The sequence below is a fragment of the Pelophylax lessonae genome (genome assembly GCF_965119305.1).
Source record: "Pelophylax lessonae genome assembly, chromosome: 6".
Taxonomy (NCBI): Eukaryota; Metazoa; Chordata; class Amphibia; order Anura; family Ranidae; genus Pelophylax; species Pelophylax lessonae.
The window spans coordinates 328,795,149-328,820,765 of record NC_138773.1 but is presented as its reverse complement, the minus strand read 5'-3'; the positions used below and the strand labels follow the sequence as shown (position 1 = coordinate 328,820,765).

Genomic DNA, 25,617 nt, shown 5'->3' with positions numbered 1-25,617 from the left:
TGGGAGCCAGAAATCTTGCTGATTGATAGGGGATCTAATACTTATTTCATTCATTAAAATGCAAATCAATTTTTAACTTGTATGAAATGCGTTTTTCTGGATATTTTTGTTGTTATTTTGTCTCTCACTGGTAAAATAAACCGACCAATAAAATTATAGACTGATCATTTCTTTGTCAGTGGGCAAACCTACAAAATCAGCAGAGGATCAAATACTTTTTTCCCCTCGCTATTTATGTAATACACAGAAGTTTTAGCGCCTCCGCTATATTCACTCCCATGCTTGCCCAGGGACCTTTGCTTTGATGCCCCCCTGCGACTGTTGGCTGCGCCTGACTCTTGGGGTAAGTGTCCTCACATTACTCTGATAAATAATGCAATTTGAAAGAACTGTTTGGTATGCAGTGAAAATATGATTATTTTGTACACATACTTATGCTCCCAAGGTTGGGGGTGTAGAAACCGTCAAGAAGGATTCATTTGTATATATTTGTTTTTTATGTCCTGATGGATTTTTTTATGTTGTAATGCTTGTACATAAATAAAATTTGTTGGTTTTAACAATACTTTGTAATGTCCTCTGATGGTACCAATAAAATCATGTTGCCCAACTTTACTCTTTACAAAGCACGCAGACTAAAACCTTTTACCTTCGGCACTGGAGAATGTAATGATGGCGGCCCCTTCTTCCGATAACATCTCTGTCTCTTCTATCGGCCCACCCCCGTGCTTTGCACTCTTAAAGTAAAGTTTGAGGAAGTCCTCCGATGTTTTGGCCGGGAGACCCTCCACCCTGACGCTTCTGGTGTTCTCCAGACATTTGGCTCTCAGATTTTGTTGTTTGACTCTCGGACTTCCAGAAAACCTTCCAATGAAGTCTGGAATATCTGCTAGAAGACAAATTACAATCAGCTCACCGAACAAATGTGCACACAGAGGGAACATAAGGCAGAACTCCAGTCAGGGTTTTTTTTTGCATTTCTGCTAAGGGTAGAGTGGAGAAGGATTAGAACCTCTGTAAAGATTTTAGGTTTCAGTTATGCCATCAATTACAGGCAGCCGTGCGTTTCTGCAGGAGGGATCACAGGTATTTGCAATCAGTCACGTTCAGAAAGCCTATATAAATCAATGATAGGCTGACAGGCGCTGCGGCTGTTGGCCTGTAACAGGGCATCAAGCAATTACATGCGGTTAGGGACTGATTAGCAACCCTGGATGCAATACTGGGCTTTTCATCTGTCCCTACCTGCATGTAAACACTCAGTGTATGGATGCGTGAAAACAACCTTCGTGTTTATCAGCCTGTGATTGATATGTACAAGCTTCCTGACTGCAACTGGTCGCAAACACCTGTGATCCCCACTTCCAGAAATAAGCTGCTGAATACAGTGTGGCCACAATCGGCCATGTGACCGAAGCTTTATTGCTAATTAACAAAATGGAGCATCACCCCAAGGGGTGTAGGACAAGGGTCACTTAACAACCGCACATCTACAGCCTCAGTTGTCCCTGTAAAACATGTCTGCACCACCATAAAAAGAATCAATGCTTAATTGGTAAATTATAAATATTATATTAAACCACCATACAGGCAGGACTATATGAACACGCCTTACATGTTACATAGTGGGTAAGGTTAATTAAAGACACCGGTCCATCCAGTTCAACCTGTGCGTGTTTATGTTAATACCATTTCCCATATTGGGGTTGGAGTGGTGGTGCAAATCCCAGACCGGTTGGAAACAAATTAGTATTATGGGATAATGGTAGAACTGAGCAAAAGATGCTCAAAGCATATTGAGGTGATCTACTCAAGTGATCCCACTGGAGAGATCTACAGACCCTCTCAGTGGTGGAGATGAGCGTGTGCATCAACTTTCCCAATGAACCTGATATCTCACCATTTTCAGTAATAAAGGTGACAACAGCAGATTGAATCTCTGAAATCCTCTCCACGTGGAAGTCCGTTTCCTCAATCTTCTCACTGATATTTTTCACCAGATGGTTAAACATTTCAGGGGTGCAGCTGTCCTGGAGGTTTTCAATCAGAACCAGAGAGGATGGGGAGTCCTGTGTCACCTCATCATCTTCTCTGGTTAATTTCTCTGTTGAAGAGAAAAAAAATTTTGACAATTGCCAACATGGAAAGCCTTTTCAATGTCAGATCCTGGTCTATACTGTTAGTAGCTAGAACTGCCTACAAACATTGAATATCGGCCACATGATCCTAATGTGAAACAAGAGTTTTAAGGAAAGAGCTTTCTATGAATAAGTTGGCATTCTTACATATTTGTGCCTATGGGTGGGGGCAAGCACTGGGGGGCGCTGGCCTGCTGAAGGGAAATCTATAGCGATGGAAACTTCTCCAGTCAACTGGGTTTCTCCCAAGGAGCTTCAACCAAGGAGTGCCTGCCAGGGTTGTGAAGGAGCCTACAAACAAATCTTCCATGATCCAACCATGAATGCCTGGATGGGGCAAACATTTTTTTATTATCTGTATGCACCTTCAATCCGTGTGAGAATAACAAGCCAATCAGAAATTTGACCTTTGTGTCATCTTTACCAGAACAGAATCCGATAAGGTTATTTTGTGGCTTTATGATAACAACACATTTATAAAGCATGGTCTTATAATTTGGCCTGGAATGGGAGAGGTTGGGTAAGCTGTTGGAGGTCTTGGCTTTGTTTGGGGAAGACGCTTCATATGATGTTTGTTACCATCAGACAACCTGATTTACTTCAGGATCAGACAACCACCTAGCAGTGTATGGGGTATCTAGGAGGACCTCAGGAGACCCAGATCTGAGCAAAGCTGGGTCTCATTACTTTCAGCCAATCTACAGTGTCTTTGCTCGCCATTGATGGTGAAGAGGCACACTCTAGTAGGACATATGTGGGCCTGTATGTGAGGTATAAAGAGAGAGTCAGATCATCACCATCCGACAACTGTTTAAACTATGTGGCCAATTTGAGTTTCCTTCTTCATTCGGAGACAGGATTAGGAAAGTATGGTTCCAGGGATGGTGTGGGGAAGATAAAGAGAAGAATTTTTGGGGCATAGTGTTGTAAATATTTGAGTGATGACTAATAATTGATATAATTAGTAGTGTTACCATATAAACAGGACTTTATACAACGCAAAATCCTCCAATCAAATCAATCTCTACTATTTTGAATGGAATTCTAAAGGCTTTTGATCATTGTATTATTAGCAAGTACTCTGTGGACTTTTTCATCTGTTCCGGGATCCAATAAATGTCTCTCTCTGGAGAACCAAGTTGCTGCAGAGATTAATTTGGATTGCTTGTGTGGTATACACACCTGTTTCCATGGTAACACTAATAATTACTGTATATCAATTATTAGTCATCACACACATACTGTATATTTACAACATATAGAAACAGCCAGACAGATAGATATTAGCCTTGTATATTGGACCTACAGGTCCTAGGGTGAAGAGGAATTTGGGCTTTACTGTGAAAGAGTGTATCAATGTGCTTTGATTAAATATTAAAGTTCATGGTATATTTCAGCTAGTGCCCATTCTACGATGGAATGTGGGCTCTTGCAATGACATTAACAAGTCATACTAACACACCTCATTCATACATCCTTTGACACTTGGCAGTTGGATTTTTGCATATAGACTACAGACATTGATAGGTGTTTACATTTTAAACACCTTTCATTCATTCATCTTGGACACTTAACAAGTTAGGCCTCGCATACAGATTACAGACAACACCTGAACACAATGACAATTACTTACATATTAACACATCAGACAGCTGAACAGAGACGGAGCGGCTTTTCCACAAATGCAATTTCAGACACGAGACACCCCACATTGACAGAGATGTATAGGGAAAACAAAAGCCTTTTCATGTATTGTTTTAGTAGAGATATATTCTATTGTTAAACTGACCCATGAATTGTAACTAGTTTAAACTGGTTTTTGCCGCTCAAATTTCCCATAAATATGTGAGCCAAACATGAAATAAATTAGATGTATTTCCATTAAAGCTTGAGTGCTCAATGCCTGTACATCTCCTGGCCAGCGAGGGGAAATTCACTACACAGGGGGAGTTAGGACTGAAGGGTCGTGAATCATCTTATACCTGCCTCTTGACGTAAATGAGCTAACATACTGTCTGTATTTTTATGGGCAACCCAAGGACTGTTCATTGTGACATAAGCCCATATGTCCAATTTTTATGTTTTTCTTTTAAATCACTTGGACTGACTTGCAATATTTGCATCTTGAATCTCCATCCTCCACATGATCCGTAATTGCCAAATTCCTTATTGGTGTGATTCTACTTCTCGGACTTTCATGTATTTTTCCATGAGATGTTTCTCTGTTGCCTAGAGTAGGTCATACCTTGCTGAGATCTTTCCTGACAAACTAAGGCAGCGTGAGGAACTATTCATTTAATAATTCCCCTCTGCATCCAGTTATCACCTAAATTGTTCTGGAAATTTGAGATGATATGATTGGTTGCTCTGAGAACAATATGCATTAAAAAAAATCACTTTATTACAGTGTCACCGTTGATGTCCATTACCTTCTTCTCCTGGACTCTGATGTACTTTATGGTCCTACAAAATGGGGAAAACATACAATTTTATTGTCAAGGTGGAGTCAAAGTGATTATCAGTATCATAGCAATGACGTACTGTTACTGAAGAAATAGAAATGCAGACATACAATACACAAGGTTATACTTAGAAACTTCTCTAACCACTACATACCAGATTGGGGCGATGTCACATTCTACAGGATTTAACCCATCTGCTATCAACTGCATTCCAATATCATTATTGTCCAAAAGAATGCGAATTAGAAGATAGGTTAAAAGGCGTTCACTAAAAGTAGCAGCAAGTACATTGAGCCAACGCGTTTTTAGGGAAAAGGACTCCCCCTTCTTCAGGGTGGAGAATAAAGTGACAGAGTGACAGCTGTTGTTGCAGGTGCAGCTGCCACTCTGTAAGTTTATTCTCCACTCTGAAGAAGGGGGAGTCCTTTCCCCTGAAATGCGATGGCTCTACTTTCAGTGAACACCTTTTAAACCAGCCCTCAAAAATTCTACTCGCCTACTCGCATTTTGCGAGTGGAATTTTGAGGACGGCGAGCTGTGCCTGCCGCCGCCACTGCCGCCGCCATTAACAGCAGCTTGCGATTACTTTAGAAAAGGATGGGCTCTGGGAGCAGAGCACTGCGCCCTGAGCCCACCCATTGTGTGACAATAGCGAATGAGTATTCGCTATTGTCACAGGGATCCTCCTCCTGATCCTCCTACTGGCCAATCAGGAGGCAGGTGTTTCCTGATTGGCTAAAAGGCGAACGATTGTAACTGGCCGAGGAGGAGGAGGAGGACTCGGGAGACACGGAGGACGCGCAGGATTGATGAGAAGCCGCCCGCTGCAGGTAAGTGCACGCTGGTCTCTGCACACTGTGATGATCGCTCTGCAATGTAAGGGGACATGCTGTGGGCGCTCTGCAATGAAAGGGGACATGCTGTGGGCGCTCTGAAACGTAAGGGGACATGCTGTGGGCGCTCTGCAATTTAAGGGGACATGCTGTGGGCGCTCTGCAATGAAAGGAGACATGCTGTGGGCGCTCTGCAATGAAAGGGGACATGCTGTGGGCGCTCTGCAACGAAAGGGGACATGCTGTGGGAACTCTGCAATGTAAGGGGACATGCTGTGGGTGCTCTGCAATTTAAGGGGACATGCTGTGGGCACTCTGCAATTTAAGGGGACATGCTGTGATCGCTCTGCAATGAAAGGGGACATGCTGTGGGCGCTCTGCAATGAAAGGGGACATGCTGTGGTAGCTCTGCAATGAAAGGGGACATGCTGTGGGCGCTCTGCAATGAAAGGGGACATGCTATGGGTGCTCTGCAATTTAAGGGTATATGCTGTGATCGCTCTGCAATGAAAGGGGACATGCTGTGGGCGCTCTGCAATTTAAGGGGACATGCTGTGGGCACTCTGCAATTTAAGGGGACATGCTGTGGGCGCTCTGCAATGAAAGGGGACATGCTGTGGGCGCTCTGCAATTTAAGGGGATATGCTGTGGGCGCTCTGCAATGAAAGGGGACATGCTGTGGGCGCTCTGCAATTTAAGGGGACATGCTGTGATCGCTCTGCAATGAAAGGGGACATGCTGTTGGCGCTCTGCAATTTAAGGGGACATGCTGTGATTGCTCTGCAATGAAAGGGGACATGCTGTGGGCGCTCTGCAATTTAAGGGGACATGCTGTGGGCGCTCTGCAATGAAAGGGGACATGCTGTGGGTGCTCTGCAATTTAAGGGGACATGCTAAAGCATTTAACAGTGTAATTTTTTGAGATATTTTATGAGGGCGTGTTTAGGGGCAGAGCAGGGTAGGGTTTGGGTGGGGCAACAAGTGGCGAGTAACTCTTAAGGCCTGGCTAGTAGCTCATGACTTGAAATTTTGAGCCCTGTTTTAAACTATCTTCTAATGCAAATTTTTTTGGACACCGGGTGCTCCTTTCTTCCTACTTTTCCAAGTCTACATGTGGAAACTACCATCAGACCATGCCAAAAAGGCAGCAGCCCAAACCCGAAGAGGTTCCACTGCCATTATTTAATACTAAAAAAAATACTAGTAGGTATACTGTAGTTAGTGTAGTAGGATTTCATATTAGCCCATGTACTTTAAATTATTCATATTCATTTGCATATGTGTTATTGCCAATATAATTATTATTCAAATTATTATTATTATTTCAATATAAGCAGTAGTTATTAATCTTTAGAAATGTATCTATTATTCCATTATATAGGTAGTTTGCATCTAAAAGTTGAACTTTAGATGACCTCTCTGCTTCACATTGGTACTTTTCTTTAGGAAAGTCTCCAGTTTACTAGGATAAAGTTCAGACAGTTCCAGACATCGTGTCTGCAAATGCAGATGTCCATAATTGTTTTATTTATGGTAATTACAGTGACATACATTTTGACAACCAATCATATTGTAGCATGTGTAATTCTAAGGAAAAAATTCTTATAAAATGAGCCTGCGAGCCCTATACATCTGAACTAATAATGAATTTGTTCCCAGCTGCAGCTGTTATGATTAAACCTCCTGCTCTTTTGGAAATTCATTGCCTGGCCATTTGTTACTATTCCACATCATTCATTAGGAGGGTGTAGATAGTGAGTGGGGTATAGTTAGTGGGAGGAGTATAGTTAGTGGGGGGGGGGGGTATAGTTAGTGGGTGGGGTATAGCTAGTGTGCAGGGTATAGTTAGTAGGGGGAGTATAGCTAGTGGGTGTGGTATAGTTAGTGTGCAAGTATTGTTAGTGGGTGGGGTATAGCTAGTAGGTGGAGTATAGCTAATGGGTGGGGTATAGTTAATAGCTGGAGTATAGCTAATGGGTGAGGTATAGTTAGTAGGTGGGGTAAAGCTAATGGGGGGGGGGGAGGTATAGTTAGTGGGTGGGGTATAGTTTGTGTGCAGGGTAGAGTTAGTGTGTGGAGTATAGTTAGTGGGTGGAGTATAGCTAATCGTTGGGATATAGTTAGTGTGTGGAGTATAGCTAATGGGTGGGGTAGAGTTAGTTGGTAGAGTATAACTAATGGGTGGGGTAAAGTTAGTAGGTGGAGTATAGGTAATGGGTGGGGTATAGGTAGTGGGTGGAGAATAGCTAATGGGTGGGGTATAGCTTGTAGGTGGGGTATAGCTAATGTGCTGAGTATAGTCAGTGGGTGGGGTATAGTCAGTGGGTGGAGTATAGCTAGTGGGTGGGGTATAGTTAGTCTGCAGGGTATAGTTAGTTAGTGGAGTAAAGCTAATGGATGGGGTATAGTTAGTAGGTGGGACATAGTTAGTGGATAGGATACAGTTAGTGGGTGGAGTATAGTTAGTGGGTGGAGTATAGTTAGTGTGTGGGGTATAGTTAGTTGGTGGAGTAGAGCTAATGGGTGGGGTATAGTTAGTAGGTGGGGCATAGTCAGTGGATAGGATATAGTTAGTGGGTGGAGTATAGTTAGTGGGTGGAGTATAGTTATTGGGTGGAATTTAGTTAGTGGGAGGAGGAATATAGTTAGTGGGAGGAGTATAGTTAGTGGGTGGATTATAGTTAGTGGGTGGTGTATAGTTAGTGGGTGGAGTATAGTTAGTGGGTGGGGTATAGTTAGGGGGTGGAGTATAGTTAGTGGGTGGGGTATAGTTAGTGGGTGGACTATAATTAGTGGGTGGAGTGTAGTTAGTGGGTGGAGTATAGTTAGTGGGTGGGGTATAGTTAGTGGGTGGGGTATAATTAGTGGGTGAATGTTATGATTGGCCGGGGTCATTATTAGAATAGTTGATATAATATAATTGGAAGAACCCGCCCACACTGTTCAGCCCCCATAATTTCCTCTTACAGACACTTACTGCTGGGACCCCCTGTGCGGGGGGAGGAGTCTTTGCGTCCTCCGAGGGGGCGGAACTCTGTGTACTTTGTGTGTTGACATCCTCCGGTAATTGGACAATCAGCTGTAATGTCGTCCCATTTGGTAATTTCAGCTGATGGCTCCTCCTCTGCAGAACCCGATCTCGTGCTGTGATAGGAGGAGACAAGAAGGAAAATCATACAGAAAGTACGATGTAAAACACGCACCGGAATCCGTACTCTAGGAACACCGACACCTTCTATCATCCCTCCAACACAAATGTTTTCACAATAATAAAAGTTTTTGTTTTTCCTTCAACAAAATTCCAGTAAAATTAAACGACTTCTCCCTTCTCTCTAATCTTTGACATCCATTCATATCTCTTCATCTTTACAATCCATTTATGGCCTAACGAGACCGGCAAGAGAAGAGTGAAGCAGTTTCCTGTTACTGGAATTGTGTTGAATACACCGGGACCCGGCGAGGGGGTAGAGGTAAATCGAATGGAAATTTTGGTGCCGAACTGAAAATGCAGGACGCACTTGGCCAAAAACTGAAACTGAAAACAAAAATTACAATTTAAAAAAAATATTTACATAGAGAATTGTATTAGTGCTGGTTCACACTGCCGCTACCACTAAAGTAGCGTCGCTTCCAGCGCGACTTTGACGCGATTTTAACGCGATTTTGGCGCGACTTTGACGCGACTTTGGCGCGACTTAGCGCGACTTTGACGCGACCTAATCGCGAGGCAACTTTTTATTTGGCCAATCACAATCTGATGTCTTGTGACCTAATTTCCTTTTCCTGTGTTTTTTTTTTTACATATTTCCTTTTTCCCATGTGTGCAGTGTTGTGTGTCTCACATAGCTTTGTTTGTCTGTCCAGAAACGTAAAAAAAAAAAAAAGAGCTTTTTTCCTATAATTTTTAAGAAGCACATGCCTCCAAAGACACCCAAAAAATGCCCGTAAAATGTCTGCAAGAAAAAAAGCCAGCCGCAGAGAAGCCATATTACAGAAAATATAGTAAAAATGCTGTTTTTTAGGGGTTCTGGACATGCTACAGAGCTGAAAGTTGACAGGTACACTTTTTAGACACCCAGACACTAAATCCCAAAAATGACATGCCTGCCTAAAAAAATGCCCGCTAAATGCCTGCAAGAAAAAAAGCCAGCCGCAGAGAAGCCGTATCCCTGAAAATATAGTAAAAATGATGTTTTTTAGGGGTTCTGGACATGCTACAGAGCTGAAACTTGACAGGGACACTTTTTTGACCCCCCAGACACTAAATCCAGAAAATGACATGCCTGACTAAAAAAATGCCCGCTAAATGCCTGCAAGAAAAAAAGCCAGCTGCAGAGAAGCCGTATTCCTGAAAATATAGTAAAAATGCTGTTTTTTAGGGGTTCTGGACATGCTACAGAGCTGAAAATTGACAGGTACACTTTTTAGACCCCCCAGACACTAAATCCAGAAAATGACATGCCTGCCTAAAAAAATGCCGCTAAATGCCTGCAAGAAAAAAAGCCAGCCGCAGAGAAGCCGTATCCCTGAAAATATAGTAAAAATGATGTTTTTTAGGGGTTCTGGACATGCTACAGAGCTGAAACTTGACAGGGACACTTTTTAGACCCCCCAGAAACGAAATCCCAAAAATGACATGCCTGCTTAAAAAAATGCCCGCTAAATGCCTGCAAGAAAAAAAGACAGCTGGTAAGACACTACAAAAAATTAAAAGAAAAATGATTTTTTTTAGGGGTTCTGGACATGCTACAGAGCTGAAACTTGACAGGGACACTTTGTAGACCCCCCAGAAACGAAATCCAAAAAATGACATGCCTGCCTAAAAAAATGACCGCTGATGAATGCCTGCAAGTATAAAAGACAGCTGGTAAAGACACTACAAAAAATTAAAAGAAAAATGAATTTTTTTTAGGGGTTCTGGACATGCTACAGAGCTGAAACTTGACAGGGACACTTTTTAGACCCCCCAGAAACGAAATCCAAAAAATGACATGCCTGCCTAAAAAAATGACCGCTAATGCCTGCAAGAAAATTATGCTCTTTTCTTGTTCACTGCCATTTTTTAGCAAAGTCGGATGACAAGTCGGATTACAGGTCGCTTCAATTAAGATAAGGAGGCGACTCCCATTGAAGTATATGGGACAGGTCGGATCACTGGTCGCCTGAAAGTAGTACAGGACCCTTTTCTGAAGTCGGAGCGACCTTAATAGCGGCAATTAAGACGGCACTGATTCATTTACATTGGTTTGGTCATGTCAAGCGACCTGGGGCGACCTGGGGCGACACAAGTCGCCTCGTGAGTCGCCCTAGTGTGAATGGGGGCTTATATTCGACAAAAAAACAGATCATGGTCTGCCACACATTATATACTTAAATAGCCTCCATCCCTAATATCTATAGAAAAAGAGGTGCTTCCTGCTGCAGTAAAACTGTGTCCTTAAGTGGTTAAAATGGGACAGTAATATTTATCCACAATATCCCTCAAGAAATATATGAAGATTTAATCCCACTTTACACTGTGAGACCTATAGCCTGTTGCCATTAAGTCTGTGACTCCTAAATAATCAAAGCATTGTCTTTGTATTAAGGTGTGATGTGTTTACACTTATAATAATGTGTATTGTACATGAGGAGCTAGATGACGGCAAGTCTGCTAGTTAATTAGCTCAAGTTAATTAAATCACTGTCATCTATTAGTTGCTAGTGGGAAAGTAGAATACTGTTTGTGTTGGTTGTTCCATAGATATATTAATTATATTTTTGTACACAATTTCATCTGCATATGATAATGTAATCAGGCACCTGACCTGGTGGGGTATATATTCGGTGTGAGTTTGTTCAATAAGTGTTCCAGATCTTATACAAGCTATTCTCGGCTATTTTTGTATAGGGGGGCGGCTAGAATATCTGATATCTATGTTCAAGACTGGAAGGAAGCAATATTCTGACGGAAGCACGCAAGCACATTGTGGGGTCACAGTTCCGTTATACTATGGAAACAAGGGTTGGCGATAAATCTTCAGTGGAGACACCTTTTTCCCATGAGAACTCTTACAGGAGTGAATTTCCCTTCCTAGGGGGAGATTTCCTCTCACTTCCTGTTGTCTCCCTTCATTTGTAAGGAGGAGTCATTTGTAAGTCGGATGTTTGTAACCAGGGGACCACCTGTATTGGCTTTAAGGATTTACGAATGCAGCAGTGAAGAAATGGGGTGAAAAGTTTAGCACTGGGAAGCCCTTTTTGAAAGCTAAAAAGTGAATTTTATATACAACTCTATAGATCAGACCAAAATGGGGGACAAATGAGGAGGAAAGACGGACTTTGTTCCAAATCAGGGACAGTTGGGAGCTATGGCCGCACAAATAACAGAGAATTGTTGGGCCTCACATTACACCTGGGAAAAAATATAGATTACCATCCCTCACCCCTGACTGACAGCCAACCGCACCCCCCCCCCAAATACTGTCCAAGGAATAAACCCCCCCTATACCTACCCAAACCTACCTGATTGCTGACAGTCACTTCCCAACCCACTTAGACCACCTTAACCTCTGATACAGACCAACGGCCCATTCTCTGCACAATCATGTTCCCTCCACACTCTGCACCTTGTACTGTATGAGTTTTGGGTTTGGTGCCTCAAACCAAGGTTGTTGGGACTTTAAGGACAAGAGTAAACAAAGTAAAGTATCATAGAATAAAAAATTAACAGTTTATTTTCAAAAAAGTTTTACAAGGTAATAGACAATCTTGTCGTGGATGGGTTTAAGGTCCATCGGTGAGAGAAGTGAAGAAGTTAGAAAGGTAGGTGACACGGTGAAAATGGTGACTTTTGAGGAACATTTGTCTCTGTTGTTCCATGCGTGTATTTCAGGCTTGGAACTTTGTTCAGAGGAAAATGTCCAGGAGATGATCCTACGCGTTTCGGCTGTATAGGTATTAGCCTTTTTCAAGGATAAGTCACCATGTATCTTTCTTTTGTCTGGTCCATGTGTGAAAGGTTTTCCCCAGGTTTATAAGTCTCATCAGGAACTAAGGCTGCTTAGGCTAAATAATATAGATTAGCTGTACTATCTACACCGCCTCCCTTGGTCACTTGATAACCGCCCACGGCTTCCAATACCATCTATATGCTGATGACACTCAAATCTATCTGTCTACTCCTCACCTCACTCCTTCAGTCTCATCTCGCATTACTAACTTACTTACTGACATATCAACATAGATGTCGCGCCACTTCCTTAACCACTTGCCGACCGACCGCCGCAAGTACATATACTGCGGCGGTCAGCCCCTCACAGGCAAAGTGACGTATGGGTACGTCACTAGCCTGTGGGGCTCTGGGGAGCGAGCGCGCGCCGCCGGAGGCGCGCTCCCGCTCGGTCACGGACCTCCCCGCACGTGTGCCCGGAGGACCAGATGTCCGCCGGGCACTCGCGATCGTCCGTTAGAGCGGGAAAAAGGCAGGCGGCTAGTGTAAACAAGCCGCCTGTCATTCTCCCCTGTGTAAGAACAGTGATCATACGGTTCTACTGTGTAGGACCGTTGATCACTGTTCCTACACCTCAAGCCACAGCCAATCACAGTTAGAATCACGCCCCTAGGGACACACATCACCCCTCCCTCTGAAATAAAGTTAACCCCTTCACTGCCAGTGTAATTTTACAGTAACAGTGCATATGTATAGCACTGATTACTGTAGTAATGTCACTGGTAACCCCAAAAGTTTTAAAAATGTCAGTCAAGGGTCCGATCTGTCCGCCGCAATGTCGCAGTCCCGCAAAAAAAATCGCAGATCGCCGCCATTACTCGTTAAAAAAAACAACAAAAATGCCAAAAACGTTCCCTTAGTTGGTAAACGCAATAACTTTTGCGCAAACCAAACATAATACGCTTTTTGCGATTTTTTTACCAAAAATATGTAGCATAAAACAAATTGGCCTAAAATGTTAAAAAAATTTGATTTTTAATTTTTTTTTTGGGAATTTCATATAAAAAAATGTGAAAAATATTGTTATTTTTGCAAAATTGACGCACTTTTTTTGTTTATAGCGCATGATCAAAAAATCGCACAGGTGATCAAATACCACCAAAAGAAAGCTCTGTTTGTGGGAAAAAAAGGACGTCAAATTTGTTTAGGTACAGCATCGCACGACCGCGCAATTGTCCATTAAAGTCACGCAGTGACGAATAGCAAAATACCCCCTGGTCAGGAAGGGGGTAAAATCTTCCTGAGCTTAAATAGTTAAACTAAATCTCTCTAAAACTGAGCTGGTAATTTTCCCTCCCGCCCGTGCCCCCCTCTATGACTTTTCTATCAAAATTAGTTATGCAACCATCAATCCCTCCCCTCATGCCAGGGTACTCGGTGTAATCCTGGACTCTGACCGGTCCTTTCAGCCCCAAATCCAATCATTGTCAAAAGCTTGTAGACTTCACCTCCGCATTATCTCTAAAATTCGCCCCTTTTCAACAACTGAAACCACCAAGCTACTCATTCACTCCCTTGTTATTTCTCGCCTCGACTATTGCATCTCCCTTCTCATAGGCCAACCACTTCATAGGCTCCTCCCCTCTTCAGTCTATCATGAACGCTGCTGCCAGGCTTATCCACCTTACCAAACGCTCAGCGTCTGCCTTCCCTCTCTGCCAATCCCTACACTGACTCCTCCCCTCTCTGACAATCCCTACACTGGCTCCCGATTGCCCATTGAATTAAATTCAAAATACTAACCATAACATACAAAGCCATTCACAACTCTGCCCCGAGCTCTCAAGACCTCCTACTCTCAACTTCCATGTCTCCTCCTCTCATGCTCGTCTCCAAGATTTCTCCAGGGCCTCTCCCATCCTCTGGAACTCTCTACCTCAACCTGTACGGCTATCTCCTATTCTAGCTGCTTTCAGGCGATCCCTGAAAACTCATCTCTTCAGGGAAGCCGATCACACCTCCAACTGCCATCAGCTCATTCCCTACTGTTTGTAATGTTCTGGTACCTCTGGTACCCTTTATTCCACTTTCCATAGTGTATGCGTCCCACCATTCTCTTTTGGTAAGGTGCGCATACACCTTTAAGACCGATGCTGTCATCACTGAGCGACGCAGAGCGGCTATTTCAACCGCCGGCGTTCTCACTCACATGTTCGTTCAACCGTCATGGTTGGATCGTCCCTGTCTGAAGTCAGCATACCAGATATTACTCGTTCCTGTATCTCGCTACCTGAACTTGTTCTCTGATCCTGTGTCTCGCCACCCGATCACTCCCGGCATGCTGCTTTCACCCTTCACTCTTCAACCTGCCTTGAAGCTCATATGCTTACAAGCGTGTCTCGCTGTGGAACCTCGCTACGATCCCTGTATCTCGCTACCAGGATCACTTCCTTAGAACCGAACCTCGCTACTGATCCCTGTATCTCGCTACTGGATCACTTCCTCACCACCGGACCTTCTACTGCTATACTCTAGTGATAAGTACCCCGCAGGGGAACCCTCCATAACTTACACTACTACTATTTGCATTAAGGACTGTTACTACCTATCTATGCTATCCTATCATCTGCACTATCATATAGATTGCTAGCTCTTGAGACCATTACCATCTATCATCTGCACTGCTGCATAGATTGCTAGCTCTCCTGTCTACTACCATCTATCATCTGCACTGCTGCATAGATTGCTAGCTCTCCTGTCTACTACCATCTATCATCTGCACTGCTGCATAGATTGCTAGCTCTCCTGTCTACTACCATCTATCATCTGCACTGCTGCATAGATTGCTAGCTCTCCTGTCTACTATTATCTATCCTTGCACTGGGTTAGTCTATCCTGTATTGCCATCTGCTGTCCTCACCACCTATTAGCATACTCGATACTAACCTATCTGCATTCCTAAATACCATCTTGAACTCTCCTGTACAAACCTATCAAGTGCTTACCATCCTTGTCACTGTTCACACCTGTCCCTTCAGCACATCACCTTCATACTACCATATACATCCTATCACTCCAGGAACATCTCATTGAGTGTGTATATATCTGTAAGTTGAAGCTGACAGGCCCACGGTGATGAGTCCTGGAGAGTTGGATCTGGTATTCAACACATCTCTACATGACTACTGAGTGGAGATTTTGCAGCTGCAAATCCAGCCTATAACAAAAACGCAGGAGCGTTACAGATTGAACGAACCTTAAAAATGGATTCAGCAGAATTTCCCACTCAAGTGACACAATTAACACAACAAGTAAAAGCATTAATACTTGCTCTGACTGACGTGCAAGAAAAGAATCAGACTCTGATACAGCGGGTAAACCAACTCTCACGGCTTACTGCTGTTCTACCTCCTGAACCTAAAAAAAAAACCCCCTCTGGTATTTACAGGCGACCGAAAAAAATTTCGGGAATTCAAAAACGCATGTAAATTGCTTTTTTTTGTTAAAGCCTCGTACATACCCCGCTGATCAAATAAAAGTCTGTACCGTTATTTCATACCTGACGGGTAATCCACGAGCCTGGGCAGACTCTCTCTTTGAGAATAATGATCAGATTCTCAACACCTACTCTTTATTCCTAGCAGAACTCACCAGCTTATATGATGACCCTAATAGGCAGGGTACTGCTGATATGGAGTTGAGGGCCTTGAAACAAGGAAGGAGACCTGTAGAAGACTTTGTATCTGAGTTCAAAAGATGGACCCTTGATTCAGGGTGGAATGACACATCTTTGCGAACTCAATTCAGACTCGGGTTATCGGAAGCTGTTAAAGACGAGCTCGCCCGAGCGGATTTACCTGGCACCTTGGAGGCCTTGATACAACTTAGTATCAACATAGACAGACGACTGCGAGAAAGAAGGGCTGAAAAGATGGGAATGCCATTGTCTAGTCCTTCTCGGATTTCGACCGTTGACCCTACTCCCATAGATGTAGGAACCATATGCCCACCTTTAACGACTACTGAACGAGCCAGAGGAACATCCAGAAATCTCTGCATGTATTGCGCATCCCCGGATCATTTGATAAGCGTCTGTCCCCTTGTTCGCAAAAAAAAGGGTGAGTGTTCACATGTCTTACTGGGAGGATTAACGACTTCCTTTTCTAACTCCTATCTTTTTGTTCATTTAACATTACAGTGGGACCAAACTAGGATCACCACCAAGGCTATGGTCGACACTGGATCTTGTGGAAACTATATTGATACACGCTTTGTTACCTTAAATAAAATACCTATTATTTCAAAATCTAAGCCTGTTTCTGTTAGTTTCATTAATGGTATTCCACTGTCTTCTGGTCCAATCACCAACCAGACACAGGCACTCCTTGCCACTACCAACGAGTCACATGTGGAGACCATCACTTTTGATATACTATCCTCACCCCATTTTCCTATTATTTTGGGACTTCCCTGGTTACACACACACCAACCAATCATAGATTGGAAAAAACGGACTTTGGTTTTCCCTTCCCACTATTGTGAGAATACGTGTAACCTCCCATCTTATGGGAAGATTCTATCTGTGGTGTCAGATGAAATTGCACCACTATGCTATCAGGATCTGTCCGAAGTGTTCTTTGAGAAAAATGCTCAAGCGTTGCCTCCCCATAGGGATTACGATTGCACGATCGATTTACTCCCTAATAGCAAATTGCCTTTCGGTCATGTTTATCCCCTCTCACAGGATGAACTTTCTCATCTCAAGGAATACTTGGATGAGAATTTGACAAAAGGGTTCATTAGACCCTCTACTTCTTCCACTGCTGCAGGACTTTTCTTTGTCCGCAATAAGGATTCCAGTCTCAGACCTATTATCGATTATAGACAATTAAACACGATTACGATAAAGGATCGCTATCCTTTACCGCTTATCCCTGAACTTATCGAACAAGTGCGTGGGGCTACTTATTTCACCAAATTAGACCTGAAAGGGGCATACAACCTAATCCGAATCCGTGATGGGGACGAGTGGAAAACAGCATTCAGAACCAGATACGGACTATTCGAATACCTTGTGATGCCATTCGGCCTATGTAATGCTCCCGCTGCTTTCCAGAGGTTCATAAACAACCTCTTTAGAGATTTACTTGATGTCTGTGTTGTAGTATACCTAGACGATATACTTATCTATTCTCGATCTATGCCTGAACACATAAAACATGTAAGACTTGTGCTGTTCAGACTGCTCTCACACAGTCTATACGTGAAATTAAAAAAAGGCCTATTTCATAAAGAAGAAATATTATTTCTAGGATATTTCATATCCAAAACCGGAATTAAGATGGATATGAGTAAGATATCCTGTATCCTTGACTGGCCTATACCAACAACTCGTAAGGCCCTACAGCGATTCCTAGGATTCTCGAACTTCTACAGGAAGTTCATCAAGAACTTTTCCGCCATTGTGAGACCTCTCACACAACTGACAAGTATAAAAAAACCATTCAAATGGTCAGAAGAGGCAAATCAAGCCTTCTGCTTGTTAAAATCAAGCTTCACTTCTGCTCCCATACTACGCCATCCAGACCCATCCCTCCAATATATTCTAGAGGTAGATGCGTCAAATATGGCAGTAGGAGCAGTTCTCTCCCAACGACCAACAAACACTTCATCACTTCACCCAGTTGCTTTCTTTTCAAAATCACTAAGCAGCCCAGAGGTGAATTACCCAGTGGGTGAAAAGGAGTTGCTTGCCATAAAATTGGCACTGGAGAATTGGCGACATCTGTTTGAAGGTACCCAGTTACCAATACCCCAGGTTCCATGGGAAGTTGTTTCTTTAGATTTCATAGTAGAACTACCACCTTCCAAAGGATTTAATACCATCCTAGTGTCAGTGGACCACTTGACAAAAATGGCACATTTCATCGCTATCCGTAGACTACCTTCATCCAAACAAACAGCGGAACTACTGATGAAACATGTGTTCAAGTTGCATGGAATTCCAAAGACTCTTTTGTCCGACCGTGGTTCACAATTTATTTCTAAATTTTGGCAAGCACTTTGTCAAATTTTACGCATTGAGCGAAAGCTCACTTCTCCCTACCATCCTCAGACCAACGGACAGACTGAAAGAGTCAACCAGTGCATTGAGCAATATCTACGCTGCTACACATCATACTTGCAGGATGATTGGGTGGATCTCCTTCCTCTAGCGGAATTCGCTTACAACAATGCAACCCACAGTACTACGAAGCAAAGTCCGTTCTACTTGAACTATGGGTTTCATCCCACTCTTCTTCCACCACGCATCCTGCCATCGAGTAACCCAGTAGCCTCAGATTACCTCACCCAAATAAAAGACTCTTTGGGTTTACTCAATACTACCATATCACACGCTCATAGTCAACAAAAAAGGTACTACGACCTTCGTAGAAGACCTTCTCCTCAGTATGCTATTGGTGACCTCGTTTGGCTATCAACAAAAAATTTACGATTGAAGATCCCTAGCAAAAAGCTTGGGCCTTTATTCTTGGGACCCTTCCCAATCAGGAAACGAAGCTGCAGTACAGCTCACCTTACCAACAGATCTCAAGATCCATCCTATCTTCCATGTGTCGCTATTAAAGCCACATGTTCCAAACCAAGGAATAAGACCTACCATCCCACCTCCACCTCCTGTACAAGTTGAAGGCGGAGAAGAATTTGAGATAAAGGAGATTCTGGATTCTCGTATCCACAGAAGAAGACTCCAATATCTAGTACGATGGAAGAACTATGGACCCCAAGACGATACCTGGCTGGATACCTCTGATATACATGCCCCTAGGCTGATTCGCAATTTTCACGCGAAATACCCGGAAAAAACAGCTCTAGAGGCCTGCAGGAGCCGGCCTTAAGGGGGGGGGGGGGGGTACTGTAATGTTCTGGTACCTCTGGTACCCTTTATTCCACTTTCCATAGTGTATGCGTCCCACCATTCTCTTTTGGTAAGGTGCGCTTACACCTTTAAGACCGATGCTGTCATCACTGAGCGCCGCAGAGCGGCTATTTCAACCGCCGGCGTTCTCACTCACATGTTCGTTCAACCGTCATGGTTGGATCGTCCCTGTCTGAAGTCAGCATACCAGATATTACTCGTTCCTGTATCTCGCTACCTGAACTTGTTCTCTAAACCTGTGTCTCGCCACCCGATCACTCCCGGCATGCTGCTTTCACCCTTCACTCTTCAACCTGCCTTGAAGCTCATATGCTTACAAGCGTGTCTCGCTGTGGAACCTTGCTACGATCCCTGTATCTCGCTACCAGGATCACTTCCTTAGAACCGAACCTCGCTACTGATCCCTGTATCTCGCTACTGGATCACTTCCTCACCACCGGACCTTCTACTGCTATACTCTAGTGATAAGTACCCCGCAGGGGAACCCTCCATAACTTACACTACTACTATTTGCATTAAGGACTGTTACTACCTATCTATGCTATCCTATCATCTGCACTATCATATAGATTGCTAGCTCTTGAGACCATTACCATCTATCATCTGCACTGCTGCATAGATTTCTAGCTCTCCTGTCTACTACCATCTATCATCTGCACTGCTGCATTGATTGCTAGCTCTCCTGTCTACTACCATCTATCATCTGCACTGCTGCATAGATTGCTAGCTCTTCTGTCTACTATTATCTATCCTTCCACTGGGTTAGTCTATCCTGTATTTGTCATCTGCTGTCCTCACCACCTATTAGCATACTCGATACTAACCTATCTGCATTCCTAAATACCATCTTGAACTCTCCTGTACAAACCTATCAAGTGCTTACCATCCTTGTCACTGTTCACACCTGTCCCTTCAGCACATCACCTTCATACTACCATATACATCCTATCACTCCAGGAACATCTCATTGAGTGTGTATATATCTGTATGTTGAAGCTGACAGGCCCACGGTGATGAGTCCTGGAGAGTTGGATCTGGTATTCAACATATCTCTGCATGACTGCTGAGTGGAGATTTTGCAGCTGCAAATCCAGCCTATATACAAAAACGCAGGAGCGTTACACTGTTACAACCTCTTGTAACACCTGCCCCACCCCATTAGATTGTAAGCTCTTCTGAGCAGGGCCCTCTTAATCCTCTTGTATTTTATTGTATTGTATATGTACTGTCTCCCTCTAATATTGTAAAGCGCTGCGTAAACTGCTGGCACTATAGAATTCCTTATTAATAATAATAATACTGGTAGAATCCAAAAAAGGAGTTCCTCAAGATGAGAAAGTTTGTAGTTTTTGTCAGGTATAGCAGAAAAAAAAAAACGGTTCAAGGTGCAGCATCTCCCGGGGGGGGGGGGAGGGGGGGGTGTCTCTCCCTCAGCTGGAGAGACAACACCTCGGGAGATGCTGCACCTTGAACCGGTTTTTTTCTGCTATACCTGACAAAAACTACAAACTTTCTCATCTTGAGGAACTCCTTTTTTGGATTCTACCAGTACAGCTAATCTATATAATTTAGCCTAAGCAGCCTTAGTTCCTGATACGACTTAGAAACCTGGGGAAAACCTTTCACACATGGACCAGACAAAAGAAAGATACATGGTGACTTATCCGTGAAAAAGACTAACACCTATACAGCCGAAACGCGTAGGATCATCTCCTGGACATTTTCCTCTGAACAAAGTTCCAAGCCTGAAATACACGCATGGAACAACAGAGACAAATGTTCCTCAAAAGTCACCATTTTTCACCTTGTCACCTACCTTCTCTCACCGATGGACCTTTAACCCATCCACGACAAACTTGTCTATTACCTTGTAAAACTTTTTTGAAAATAAACTGTTCAATTTTTATTCTATGATACTTTAGTTTGTTTGCTCTTGCCCTTAAAGTCCCAACAACCTTGGTTTGAGGCACCAAAACCCAAAACACAACGATTTCACAGGGACGGTGGCCAAACCTTACTATAGGACATCCTAGAGATCAAAACCCCTTTTCCCTTGTACTGTATGAGAGCTCCCCAAACTACCTACCTGCCTCCTCCTTACTGTATGAGAGCTCCCCAAACTACCTACCTGCCTCCTCCTTACTGTATGAGAAATCCCCAAACTACCTACCTGCCTCCTCCTTACTGTATGAGAAATCCCCAAACTACCTACCTGCCTCCTCCTTACTGTATGAGAGCTCCCCAAACTACCTACCTGCCTCCTCCTTACTGTATGAGAAATCCCCAAACTACCTACCTGCCGCCTCCTTACTGTATGAGAGCTCCCCAAACTACCTACCTGCCTCCTCCTTACTGTATGAGGGCTTCCCAAACTACCTACCCGCCTCCTCCTTACTGTATGAGGGCTTCCCAAACTACCTACCTGCCTCCTACTTACTGTATGAGGGCTTCCCAAACTACCTACCTGCCTCCTCCTTGCTGTATGAGAGCTCCCCAAACTAACTACCTGCCTCCTCCTTACTGTATGAGAGCTCCCCAAACTACCTACCTGCCTCCTACTTACTGTATGAGGGCTTCCCAAACTACCTACCTGCCTCCTCCTTGCTGTATGAGAGCTCCCCAAACTAACTACCTGCCTCCTCCTTACTGTATGAGGGCTTCCCAAACTACCTACCTGCCTCCTCCTTGCTGTATGAGAGCTCCCCAAACTACCTACCTGCCTCCTCCTTACTGTATGAGAGCTCCCCAAACTACCTACCTGCCTCCTCCTTACTGTATGAGGGCTTCCCAAACTACCTACCTGCCTCCTCCTTACTGTATGAGGGCTTCCCAAACTACCTACCTGCCTCCTCCTTACTGTATGGGAGCTTCCCAAACTACCTACCTACCTACCTCCTCCTTACTGTATGAGGGCTTCCCAAACTACCTACCTGCCTCCTCCTTACTGTATGAGGGCTTCCCAAACCACAGCTCCCAGCTGTCCCTTATTTGGAACAAAGTCCCTTTGTCCCTCTTTACTCCTTATTTGTCCCTCATGTTGGTCTGATCTCTATAGTTGTATATAAAATGCACTTTTATTTTCAAAAAGTGTTTCTCTGTGCTAAACCTTTCATCCAATTTCTAATTTGCTGCATTTGTAAATGTCAAAAGCCAATATAAAGGAATAGCAGAGGTAAAAAAAAAAGCACTTTCTCCTTTAAGGGGGTGTGGCAGGGTGTAACCTATGCCTATTTTCTTTTGCTAACAGGTGTTCCCTCATTCCCATCTCAAAAAGTTGGGAAGTATGCAAAACTACCTACCTGCCACCTCCTTGTAGTACACGAGGACCCCCCTCCAGTCCTCAGTACTTACCTGCCTCCCCCTTGTAGTGTATGAGGACCCCCTCCAGTCCTCAGTACTTACCTGCCTCCTCCTTGTAGTGTATGAGGATCCCCCTCCAGTCCTCAGTACTTACCTACCCCCTCCTTGTAGTGTATGAGGATCCCCTCCAGTCCTCAGTACTTACCTGCCTCCTCCTTGTAGTGTATGAGGATCCCCTCCAGTCCTCAGTACTTACCTGCCCCCTCCTTGTAGTGTATGAGGATCCCCTCCAGTCCTCAGTACTTACCTGCCTCCTCCTTGTAGTGTATGAGGATCCCCTCCAGTCCTCAGTACTTACCTGCCTCCTCCTTGTAGTGTATGAGGATCCCCTCCAGTCCTCAGTACTTACCTGCCTCCTCCTTGTAGTGTATGAGCATCCCCCTCCAGTCCTCAATACTTACCTGCCTCCTCCTTGTAGTGTATGAGGATCCCCCTCCAGTCCTCAGTACTTACCTCCCTCCTCCTTGTAGTGTATGAGGATCCCCTCCAGTCCTCAGTACTTACCTGCCTTCTCCTTGTAGTGTATGAGTATCTCCTCCAGTCCTCAGTACTTACCTGCCTCCTCCTTGTAGTGTATCAGGATCCCCTCCAGTCCTCAGTACTTACCTGCCTCCTCCTTGTAGTGTATGAGCATCCCCCTCCAGTCCTCAATACTTACCTGCTTCCTCCTTGTAGTGTATGAGGATCCCCTCCAGTCCTCAGTACTTACCTGCCTCCTCCTTGTAGTGTATGAGGATCTCCCTCCAGTCCTCAGTACTTACCTGCCTCCTCCTTGTAGTGTATGAGGATCCCCCTCCAGTCCTCAGTACTTACCTGCCTCCTCCTTGTAGTGTATGAGGATCCCCTCCAGTCCTCAGTACTTACCTGCCCCCTCCTTGTAGTGTATGAGGATCCCCTCCAGTCCTCAGTACTTACCTGCCTCCTCCTTGTAGTGTATGAGGATCCCCTCCAGTCCTCAGTACTTACCTGCCTCCTCCTTGTAGTGTATGAGGATCCCCTCCAGTCCTCAGTACTTACCTGCCTCCTCCTTGTAGTGTATGAGGACCCCCCTCCAGTCCTCAGTACTTACCTGCCTCCTCCTTGTAGTGTATGAGGATCCCCCTTCAGTCCTCAATACTTACCTGCCTCCTCCTTGTAGTGTATGAGGATCCCCCTCCAGTCCTCAGTACTTACCTCCCTCCTCCTTGTAGTGTATGAGGATCCCCTCCAGTCATCAGTACTTACCTGCCTCCTCCTTGTAGTGTATCAGGATCCCCTCCAGTCCTCAGTACTTACCTGCCTCCTCCTTGTAGTGTATGAGCATCCCCCTCCAGTCCTCAATACTTACCTGCTTCCTCCTTGTAGTGTATGAGGATCCCCTCCAGTCCTCAGTACTTACCTGCCTCCTCCTTGTAGTGTATGAGGATCTCCCTCCAGTCCTCAGTACTTACCTGCCTCCTCCTTGTAGTGTATGAGGATCCCCCTTCAGTCCTCAGTACTTACCTGCCTCCTCCTTGTAGTGTATGAGGACCCCCCTCCAGTCCTCAGTACTTACCTGCCTCCTCCTTGTAGTGTATGAGGATCCCCTCCATTGCTCAGTACTTACCTGCCTCCTCCTTGTAGTGTATGAGGACCCCCCTCCAGTCCTCAGTACTTACCTGCCTCCTCCTTGTAGTGTATGAGGATCCCCTCCATTGCTCAGTACTTACCTGTCTCCTCCTTGTAGTGTATGAGGACCCCCCTCCAGTATTTGCCTTCCCCCTCCAGTTCTTACCTTCCCCCCTCCAGTACTCTTACATTTAGTATATGAGAACCTCCCTCCAGTACTTACCTGCCTCTTACCAATACAATATGAATGCTGCTGCCAGACTCTTAAAAATCGCTCAGCGTCTGCTTCCCCTCTCTGCCAATCCCTCCACTGGCTGCCCCTCACCCAACAAATTAAATTCAAAATACTAACAACAACATACAAAGCCATCCACAACTCAGCCCCCAGCTACATCACTAACCTAATCCCAAAATATCAACCTAATCGTCCTCTTTATTCCTGCCAAGACCTCTGGCTTTCTAACTCCATTGTTACCTCCTCCTATACCCGCCTCCAGGACTTTTCCCAAGCCTCTCCCATCCTATGGAACTCCCTACCCCAATCTGTCCAATTATCTCCTACTCTGGAGGTCCCTGAAAGCCCTTCTCTTAGGAGAAGCCTATCCTGCCTCCACCTAACAACTGTACTTTGATTTTCTCCATCAGCTCATCCCCCACAGTTATTACCTTTTGTATTACTTGGCCCTCCCTTTTAGAATGCAAGCTCTAAGGAGCAGGGCCCTCTGATTCCTCCTGTATTGAATTGTATGGTAACTGCGCAGTCTGCCCACATGTTGTAAAGTGCTGCGCAAACTGTTGGGGCTATATAAATCCTGAATAATAATACTAATAGTATATAAGAACCCCCTTTCTCCTCTCCCCAGTACCTACCTGCCTCCTCCTTGTAGTATATGAGGATGTACCCCCGGGTGCAGTCGGTCTCTCGGATCTCACACTCTCCTCCGTCTGATTTGCTTTTACTCCCGAAATACAGCTGCAGATTATTCTTCAGTAATTTCAGCTCTTCTGGCCCCTGATCCCAGTGTAGGGCCACAGGGTGCTCATAGTTGTCGTCTCCCATCCTGGAGGGGAAAGGGAGAGGCGGTGGTGTGAAGATTGATGTCTTCAGAGAATGTGAAATTTATTGTGCAGAATTTAGTTTCAGTTTTGCAGATCAGGTGATATATTGTAACAATAAATTATAAAACCTGAGGCTACATTCACATGTCAGCGTAGCGATCGCGGGAAGAATCACTGGGATTCTGCCCGCGATCCGGAAATAATTGCAAATCGCGGGACGCCTGTGCATTGCCCGTGATTTGCAATGGCACCCCAAACGCTGTGCGATGTTGCCGCGATTTCCGCCTGCCGAATCGCGGTACCATCG

The 25,617-nt window shown here is 44.4% G+C and overlaps 1 protein-coding gene across 1 annotated transcript in view; it reads right to left on the bottom strand.

The window, feature by feature from the left end:
* LOC309558760 (protein mono-ADP-ribosyltransferase PARP14-like) overlaps positions 1-25,311 on the bottom strand; it is a gene marked incomplete at its 5' end in the record, with an annotated part of 87,439 nt that extends 62,128 nt beyond the window's left edge. Inside the window, 5 exons of the mRNA XM_082261808.1 lie at positions 650-889; positions 1,901-2,104; positions 4,568-4,601; positions 8,411-8,577; positions 25,122-25,311. Coding sequence (XP_082117934.1) covers positions 650-889; positions 1,901-2,104; positions 4,568-4,601; positions 8,411-8,577; positions 25,122-25,311 — 835 coding nt within the window. The remainder of the gene's footprint in view (positions 1-649; positions 890-1,900; positions 2,105-4,567; positions 4,602-8,410; positions 8,578-25,121) is intronic.
* Between the last annotated feature and the right edge of the window lie 306 nt (positions 25,312-25,617).